The 10,283-nt window shown below is 34.7% G+C and overlaps 1 protein-coding gene across 1 annotated transcript; it reads left to right on the top strand.

The window, feature by feature from the left end:
- The first annotated feature begins 5,568 nt into the window (after positions 1 to 5,568).
- LOC21386185 (protein BIG GRAIN 1-like B) lies at positions 5,569 to 7,347 on the top strand. The gene has a single exon (XM_010107213.2). It carries the CDS (start codon positions 6,022 to 6,024, stop codon positions 7,309 to 7,311), a length of 1,290 nt encoding a protein of 429 aa, XP_010105515.1. The 5' UTR covers positions 5,569 to 6,021; the 3' UTR covers positions 7,312 to 7,347.
- The last annotated feature ends 2,936 nt before the right edge of the window (positions 7,348 to 10,283 follow it).

Genomic DNA, 10,283 nt, shown 5'->3' with positions numbered 1-10,283 from the left:
ATTTGAGTTTTTAATTCGAATTGAGATGTGACTTTATGTGAGAGTTTTTACTGCAACAAAAAAGTTAGATGTGACTGTTTCTGAGAGTTTTTAACTGTAATAAAACTCGAATTCTAAACTCAAATCGGTGAAATGAACGAGACTTAAGTATCTTTACCTGATCTCCAGCTAACAATCTCTGTTTGAGATACTTCCCATTACTCAATTAAGCTCTATGGGAGTTGCATGGTTGTTAGGGTCATGATTTTCAATAGGAAGATCAACCTAGCACCATATATGGAGGAACAATTTGCACTGCGACAATTATTATACACGTATATATGCATATATGGACGTGTTTTCAATAGGTTTTTTTTTTCTTCTTCATGGTGATTACTCATCAAATATAAAACTTTAATTTTTAATAGGAACATCAAGCTAGCACCATCTCTATGGGCACCGCACAGTAATTCTACTTGATCATCAAATTTTTACCATATCTTATACCTTATTTTGTCCACAACCGTTAAATTACTTTTAAATGCTCAATATCTGATAAGGAAACAGCGCCTAATGCTTCAAAGTGAAGTATGGTGGCATTGGATTTGCTTGCAATAGTATTATTAACACGGGGTAAAAGCAATATTCTAGCTAGGGGTCTCAATTAAAGCTAAGTTTTTGGTAAGGCCTACAATTGAAAACCACGAGAAAAATGCATGATGGATGGAATTGATAGCTGCTAATATTGGACCTCAATTTCTACCATTACATGTGTCTTTTGCAAGTATGCATGGCCGGCTAAGGATGGTGGGTGGTGTGACATTTAATTAATTAAAGTGGAGTCAATAAGATAGATATATGATTCTAAAAATAATTATGGGAAAAAAAATATCAGAAGGAAATAATTAACACACGCACAAATAAAAAGGAAAACACAGAGAAAGAAATATGGAAGAAAAGAAGAAGAAGAAGAAGAAGAAAACAAGGGTCGATTGATGTGAATTATTCCATCCCTTGTGGAAGCCACCATAATCCATATGCCCCACAAATTGGAGAAGACTATGTTGTTAGTGTTTTTAGTACAATTATCAAATGATCAAAATCAAGAAATTTTGATACCATAGGAGGCTGAGTGTGAATTCCTTTACGGCCATAATACAAAATATAACCTTCTATTTTGTTTTTTTTTTGTGCGTAGGGACAAAAATCTATTTATATGCCGCTATCATACAAAAAACAAAAGTTGAAACGACCTTTAAATTGCTTTGACGGTTTCGTGCATATCCTTAACGTTATAATTTGCCATCCACTTGTTTTTTTTTTCCCCCCTACAAGCTAGTGTGACATTAGCAAATATATATATGATTTATAAAGTTGAATTGTGGATGTTTGGTTCATGGATTCAGAACCATGATTCAAAATCATTCTCGGTTTATGTGTGTTTTTTGTGCGAGAAAATATTATAGCGAATCACAAACTATGATTCAAATTATGGTACGAATCTATCAACCAAACGCAGTAGACGCCATAAAGTATTTTAAATTTTTAACGGAAAAGCTTAACTAATTTTTGTCCTCTAAACCAAAATAGCTATCAAGCTACTTATACCATATGTTGATACATGCCGTGCATACCTAATTGGAAGGGTACATATGGTAGAATTAGTGGAGGCTCTATTTATACGTCAATGAAGGAATATTTTGTTGAAAGATTCTTTAGATGGGGACGATGGGTGATGGAAATATGTGTCTGCGCTAAAGAACTTTTGCTTGGTTTGGGCATGTCAATGTTTGAATTGTGTTGGAAATTTTGGGTCCCCAAGTTTGTCATTAATTCCATAGTGATCTGAATGGAATCTTCCTTCTTCCATGCATATGTTTCCCACATCAACACCACGATCTAGAAAGAATCTCTCGACCACCCTCTTTCACGAGCCTAACTCTATGTTATACTTATAAATCATTGTAGGAGTATAGGTTTTCATGTAACTTTTTGAGAGCATTACGAATATACCGAACACTATGCCACTTTCACGAGCTTTTCCTACTCCAACTAGTAGCTAGCTAGCTAATTTGTAAGTTTTCCTTCACGCGTGTCTTTAATTTAGAGCCTCTGCTCTGGACACGTCTCCACCGGTGGTGTATATTTTTAAACGTTACGTCGTGTTAAAATCACATCAAAATAAAAAATGTGTAAAATTAACAGAACATGATACGATCTAATACAGTTTTAAACATAAGCCGGGGTGAGTTTCAAACCGTGAAATTCTCCCTTTAATTTATGTGTCTTTGATGATCTATTAGTGCTAAACCCAATGAACGGCTAATGGTGACATTTTGCAATGAACTTGGAAAATATGGGTACGTGTATCATGTGTGATTGCATGGTTGAAGGTTAATTATGATATATAATATATTTATACATATATCAAAAGTCATATTTATTGTACAAGGAATAATTAATTTGGGTAAAGTTAGTTTAGGCTTCGTATATATTGTTTGTTAATAGATTATTAGAATATGATAATGGGGAATTTTTCTTTAGTTTGAAGGTAAGGTAGAGGGAGAGAGAGAGAGAGAGAGAGAGAGATAGATGAGAAGAGTACATGTGAGGAAAAGGGGAATTAATGAAGAGAAGGAGAGCAAGGCACACGCACGTTGCTTTTGGCTTTTTTGGGAGGCTTTTTCTTTAGACTGTGTATTAATTAATTAGCTTATAGTCTTACTTTTTTCCCTATTGTGTACACACATGAATTCCCTTGTCCTAATCCTCTTATAGATTAGTTAAATAATCACATTTAGATATGTATTACTTTGCTATTCAATTAAGTCTTAGATCCATCTATATCTATATATATCTCTCTCTCACCAGAAAAGCTTAGGAGCCACGAGTGCAATCATTGTGCAAATAAACTCTACCCACTAAGAACATGCTTAATCTCTCTCTCTCTCTCTCTCTCTCTCAAAATAAAACGACTTCTATGTTGAAGATTTGACAGCTGATCAATCAGGAAGAGAATTAGGAAATGTGTAATATATCTATCCAAAAATTAATTAATGCTTTGTCATCCTAACAAACCAAGATATTGCAGACGCAATTGATGATTATTATTATTTTTATTTTTTTGTCCAAATTGAGATATCATTATTATAAAATTAATGCTCATCTTATTATGCATCTCAAATAGAATGAGAACAAAGAGAAAAGATCATATTTGCCAGCCTTGAGTACAGAGTGGGATTAAGATGATAGGTACTCTTTGAATCTTGTTAAAGAAACAAAAGAAACTGGTATAGATGATCCGTATATATTAGCATAATCATATAGATACTGTCTCTATAAAATCATGCATGTACATTGATACATTATACACAAAATACTCAGTATACATTGTCTACTCTAGATCTTTATTTTCTGCATTCAGATCCTTATATGTATGTTGTGAGTAAGTATATTTTGATAATTTTAAGATATTCATTAGATTTTCTTATAAAAATCTTTGAAAGAAAATGGGAAGCAAAAGCAAGACATATAATTTAATGAGAAAAATACCTTTTTCCTATTAAAATGTTTAGTATGGATTCTCTCTTTTAATCTCTCTATATTTGAATGGACTTGAATTGTAATTAGGGTATTTTTAAAGATTTAAAATCTCTCACCTAATCTATTTTCTCTCTCACGAAATCGCCCCGAGTACCAAAATCCGTCCACGACTCTCCTCACCCCTCTTCCTCTTTTCACTTTTTCCTCCAACCAAAAAAACCCTTTAAGTCCATGAGGATATGTATAAATAGTAAAACACACTTTTGTGAGTTATCTATAAATTACAAAGTTGGTCCTATGGGGGGTTATGTGGAAATCCAAAAGACTGCTATATGATCACAACAAGGACTGCGTAATTATCTTGTCGGTAAATTATTTGGATTCACTGTAATCAAACTGTTGGAAACAATCAGTAAGATATACACCTAAAAGCTTGGAGTGCCCACCATAAGAGCTAAAGTTAAAAACAAACACATTGAGAAAAAAAAGTAAAAAAAAAACGAATAATAAATTAAGTAAAGCAAAGGTAAAATTGATTGCAAGAACGTAAATAAAAGGGGATATACCGACTAATTTAATATCTGTAAGATTATATTATTCTATTGGGTGGGATTATATTTATTTATTTTTTCTACTAGCAAAGTCAAGGCAATGTTTACCAAATCTGCTGCATAATTATATTTGCTCATTTGCCATTGTAAAGGGACTGATATCTTGTGATTATTGTAAGAGGATATGCCAATCATCTTTGGACACAATAAATTATCGTAGATTGCTTGGCGTTTTTCCGACCATCTAAAATAAAATAACGTCATGGTTAATAATTCAAATTTTGTATTTCAACGACTTGGATATGCCAAACTACCTGTTTGTCCTATATATATATATATCATTTTATCTTTTGAATTATTGACCACATTCTTGACAAGTGAATATATATATATATATATATATTATATGTGAAGGTTACATACTTAGCATTATATGTAAAGGTTTCATACGGCTAAGTATGTATGTGGGATTTGAATTCATATTGAGCCGCAGAAGTTGACTGTGCAAAGCTATATCTAGGCAAAACAGCTTTGAGCAATCATACTGCTCATATTAATGATACAGTTTAACAACAGACTTAGTGGTGTTCCCTTCACAACAGTAGTTCTCATATGGATGTTTCCCACTTATTCTCTAAAGTTGGAACTTCCACAGTTTTCAAAGCTAAATTTACCTTAATGAGAGTTTATGTATAATCTATATATGTTCCTTTTGTAACTACAACTTTTGGATACCCTAAAAAAAGAATAAAAAATTACAAACGTTTGGAAAGTACTATACTTGAAGTAAATAAGTAAATCTAGGATTACTACAGCTTAATTATTTGTGTTGATATAGAATATAGAAGTTATATATACACGCATATATATAGAAAAAAAAAAGGAGAGAAAAAAAGAAAAAAGATATATGGACCAACCATAGGACCCAGATGATCAATATTGGGTGTGCCTAAAGTAAAAGGGTGAGCCAAAATTTTCGCCTGCTAATACCCAATAGAAAATGCAGGGAAAAAGAGAAGAAAGGAAAGAGAAATCCTATAATAATAATAATAATAATGTAGACTCTAATCCATATCGGTTTGAGTTGTTAAGATCAATATTGGTCCTACACATTAATAAATCTTCCATCTTTAAATTTTTATTCTTAAAAAAAAAAAAAAAAAACACTGTAAAAGCAAGGATCTTATGTCAGTTCATGAGGCAAACTGCAAAGTGTGTGTAGAACACAGAAGAAGAATATTGTTAATTCCTCAATTCAATAATGAAAAGAATTATTATGAGCAGAAAAAGCATTCCTATTTCTAAAGAAATCAGCAGAGAGCCACGTCACCTGCCAGCTGTCAGAGACTCCAGCTTGGAATTTGCATGCACGCGCTTGCCAATTCCCTTATAAAGTGTGTGAAAAAAGAGAGGCACACAAATAAGAGTTTCTCTCTCTCTCTCTCTCAATCATCTTCTCTGATCTCTCTCAGGCGTGGTCTCTGGCTTTGATTACTTAACTCTCTCTCTCCTCTCTCTCTCTCTCTCCTCTCTGTAAAAGCCATCAAGCACTCATCAAAGCGCATGTCTGCTTTGTTTCTTTCTATCTTCTAATTTGTTCTCGAACAGTGAGAGCATAAAAAAGAAAAAAAAAAAAAAGAGAGAGAGAGAGAGAAGTGATTTGGGACTCTCTCTATATCTCTCTTTCCATCTGTCTTGAACTTGTCTTTCCTTTCACATAATAATTATAATCAATCTTTGGCCCTTCCCCATCATCAAAACACAAAAACGACACAAATCCAAAATTCTCTCTCTCTCTCTCTTTCTATATTTATCAGCTTTTGACACTCTCTGAAGCAGACACATAATTGCGCATCATTTGAACATTCCCAGTGCCACTGTTTCTGTTTGTTTCTTTGTTCAACTGAATTTCTCTTCTTTGTATTTTGTACTATAAAAGGAGAATATTATGGATAAATGGGACACGTCCATACGACAAGATAATCGGCATTGTCACCGAAGAGACAATCCTTCGTTCTCTTCGACTCTTCTCGACGCGATATATCGGTCGATCGACGACGGCAACGGTGGTGGTGGTGAAGCGAATTCCGTTTCCGCGGCGGAAGGAGAGGTGATATTCTACAGAGAGACAATGAGGAAAAAGCAGAGCAGTTCCGGTCTCAAGGAGGAGGAGAAAATGGTTAATTTCCGGCGAGCTTGCATGATCGAGAAGTGGATGGAGAAGAAGGTGAGCGAGAAGGTCGTCGTTCGTCGTAGCTCTGTTGCGGATTACGACAGAAAATCGCGCCACAACCGAGGAATCGCGCTGCTGAATTCGAGCTCGAGCTCGTCGGAGTCGAGCTCCGGGGGAGGATTCTCGTCGTCGGAGTCGGAGTCTTTGCAGATGCCGAAGCCGATTCGGACGAGCGTATCTGCCCCGGAGAAGATTACTACGTCGGAAACGCCCAAATTCGACGGGTACTCTCGCTACCAGTACAATTCCGCTCCGAACAAGCACCAAAAAACTAGCAGCAAGCACGAGAGCGGCTTCGTGAAGACAAAATCAAAAGCGTTGAAGATCTACGGAGATTTAAAGAAAGTGAAGCAGCCAATCTCCCCCGGCGGCCGCCTCGCGAGCTTCCTGAACTCGCTCTTCACCGCCGGGAACGCGAAGAAGGCGAAGATCGAGGACCTGAGCAAGCCGCAGAGGAAATCGAAGTCGACGAACGCGTCGACGTGCTCTTCGGCGTCGTCGTTCTCGAGGTCTTGCCTGAGCAATACTCCGTCGTCGCGAGGGAAGTTCAGCGACAACAGCACGAAGAGGTCGGTCAGGTTTTGCCCAGTGAGCGTCATCGTCGACGAGGATTGCCGTCCGTGCGGCCATAAAAGCCTGCATGAGGATCGCGAGCCGGCTCTAATGGCGTTGACCGCCGTGAGAGATTCCGTCGACGATCGGCGACGAGTCCAGGAGGTGGCGATGGACCTATTGAAGAATTACCAGAAGAAGAACGTAAACGACAACAGAAACAATGTCGTTGATGAGTTCGACATGAGAGACGTCGTTCGTTGCGACGACAGTGCGTTTGATCATGACAACGAAGAAGACGACGACGACGCTGCGAGTTATTCGAGCTCTGATCTGTTTGAATTGGATAATCTCTCAGCGATTGGGATTGAACGGTATAGAGAAGAATTGCCTGTTTATGAAACGACACATTTCGATACCAATCGAGCCATTGCAAATGGTTTGATTTTGTAATTCCCAAAAAAAAAAAAAAAAAAGAAAGGGAAAAAAAGGGGGAAAATGGTATAAACTTTAATCATTTTATAATTAGCTCTTTTTTTTTTTTTTTTTTTTTTTTTGAAGTAATGGTGTGGGGGGTTTTTACAATTTAGAGAATAATATTTCTCTTTTTTGTATGCTATGATTGATGACTAATCTACTTCTTACCTCTCTGATCAAGGAAAGGTTTTTTTTTTTTTTTTTTTTTTTTTTTTTTTTTGTGATAATGAAGTTTGCCTCTGTTACAAAATTTACTCTTTATTTATTTATTTATTTGTGTGGTGAAGAGAAGTAAAGAATAGTGTAGAATAGACCGTTCAGTTGTTGAAGATAAAAGATGTTGGAGCAAAAATGAGAGATTATTATATATATCTGTGAAATATTCTTCTTGTTTAGAATAAGAATAGCTAAAACGAGAGAGAGAGAGAGAGATTATTCTGGGATTGCGTTATCAGACAGTACTAAGTGGAATAAAGTTAAAAAAAGATTGTAAGAAGATGATCAATGGTGAGGTTAAAAGCAAAGGCATATTTTCTACACTCTCATTCATTGCAACAGAGATTATAGACAGCTTTAACTTTTCTTCACATAACACGTGGGTCCTCCCTTGCTTCCCTATAACACCATCTTCCTTGATCAACTTACTGTATAGTTACAAGAGAGATTAACAATAATTAACCCAAAAAACAAGTGGTTATTGTTTATTATCACTTGGTGGCTGTTTTTCTTTTATTTTATTATTAAATATTGATCAAATATCGTTATCCAATTGGGCATAACCTAATTTTCCGGTGGCGGCGGAATTCTCCGGGCTGTAAAAGGAGGTTAATTGATGAGGTTAATGGAAAGATAGGGGGTGATAGATTCATGGTCCCCAAAGCTATAGACAAAAGGATCTAATCTTAGAGAGGTTAACAATAATTAACCTAAAAAAAGTGGTTATTGTTAACATCACTTGGTGGCTGTTTTTTTTTTTTTTTTTTTTTTTTTTGTATACATAATTTTTATTATTAAATATTGATCAAAATCGTCATCCGATTGGGCACAACTTAATTTTCCGGTGGCGACAGAATTCTCCGGATGGTAAAAGTAGGTTAATTGAAGAGGTTAATGGAAAGATAAGAGAGTGATAGATTCATGGTCCCCAAAGCTGTAGACAAAAGGATCTAATCTTTGATCCTCTAGGCCTTTGATGTCAAATTTGGTTGGCTTCTAAGCTAAGAGAATGGCTCAAAAAGTATTTTGAAAATATTTAACAATATTTCCTTTTTACGTATAAATAAATTATCTTACCGTAAACTTCATTTTCAAAGAAACAATTAGTGATCAGTGTAAAGCCAAGTTGCGGTTAATATTCTCTTGAAACTTTTTCTTTTTAGTACTCCTTGTCTTTCGGATTAATAAAAAGCCACGATCACATTGGGTATTGGATTTACACATGGAAGTTTGCAAGTTTCTCTTCTATACACACACACACATATATATATATATATATATATTATCATCATCATTTAATTAGGCCTTAGCTAGGTAGGCCTCTTCCTCAAAGTATTTTGAGTTTTTGAAGGCCAAAATTCGATCATTCATATCATATTCCAAATTTTTATTTGTTGTACTTTTTTTTTGTTTTCTTTCGATAGTTGTTAGGGTCTCCATGATTGGCGTTTACAACTTTGGAGTCATGTGATCAAAATGCAAATGTCAAAAAGACACTTACTTTTTTTAACAGTGCACTTGGGGCGCTTTTGGAACAAATTTATGCTTAAAATATCTGGTAGCTCACTTGAAGAATCAGTCGTTGTGAGGAAAAAAGTTCTGAGAAACACAACTTTATAGGGAGTCACAACTTCCCCTTTGAATTAAATTTGCAAACACAATTGATAATGCTTTGGGAGCTCTAATCATTTGGTTCTTGAGAATATGGTGGCCAGAAAATATAGAACAACTCAAAGTTTTTTGAATATCAAAACCAGAAAGATAATTAATTGTTTTTCTTTTACATTAACCTAATTAACGATTATAACTCAAGCCTTCACATAATAATATGATCACTTAGTTTTGCCCGTCATTTCACTTGCTTTCGTGCTCTAGAGTTCTAGAGCAAAATTAAATTTAAACACTTGATGTTTCTGAATATATAATGTATACGTATACTTGAAAATGATATTTTATAAATTTTGTGCTCCCGTATTTCTATTTAATAGATTTAATGTTGAATCACATTATATGCAAACTGCAAATTACACGCCAACGGGTCCTGCCATGCATGCACACAAATATAGAGCTTTCAATTGAATGTTAGATTTAGTCAAAATCATATCAGAAAGGAGAAGTACCAAATTCATGACAAAACACATTATAAATTAATATGACTGTTCAAAACATAACCGTGTCATAAAAATCTCACATATATATGTATGTATGTCTTTTTACTGCTTAAACATGCACTTGTGTAGAAATATTGTGGCGTATTATATACTTGTAATTACTGCGCAGCTAAAACCATAGTAAATCTGATTTTTTGTAATTCGATAATGATTTTGAAGCAGAGCTAAGTTTTTTAATACATATAATACATATCCTTTTTCTGTCATTCCAACTATTCCTGAAAAATGTCATATCTTGGAGAGAGAGTACTTAGGAGGACCACTAAATCATAACAGTGTGATATGCTAATTAAATTATCATAACCCATATTCCTAACTAAATTGTTTAATGGGTAAATTTTTTTTTTTTGAAGAATCTTGGACTGTAGGAAAAGAAAAGGCTAGCCTATATAGTCAAAAGTATTATAGACTCAAAATGCCTATACATACATAATAAAACCAGCAATGGGACCATGGTATTATTATATATTGTAAAAAAAACTTCATTAGTCAAGAAAAGAATGCCACACACCAAAAAATTATTCGATTGAAAATTACATCTGTCATTCAAGATTTAAAGTC

Source organism: Morus notabilis, unplaced genomic scaffold, assembly GCF_000414095.1.
Source record: "Morus notabilis unplaced genomic scaffold, ASM41409v2 Scaffold2966, whole genome shotgun sequence".
Taxonomy (NCBI): Eukaryota; Viridiplantae; Streptophyta; class Magnoliopsida; order Rosales; family Moraceae; genus Morus; species Morus notabilis.
This window is presented reverse-complemented; position numbering and strand designations above follow the sequence as displayed.

Bases quoted from the DNA above. Each gene is read 5' to 3' on its own strand.
- LOC21386185 (XM_010107213.2), top strand. From the start codon at position 6,022: ATGGATAAATGGGACACGTCCATACGACAAGATAATCGGCATTGTCAC.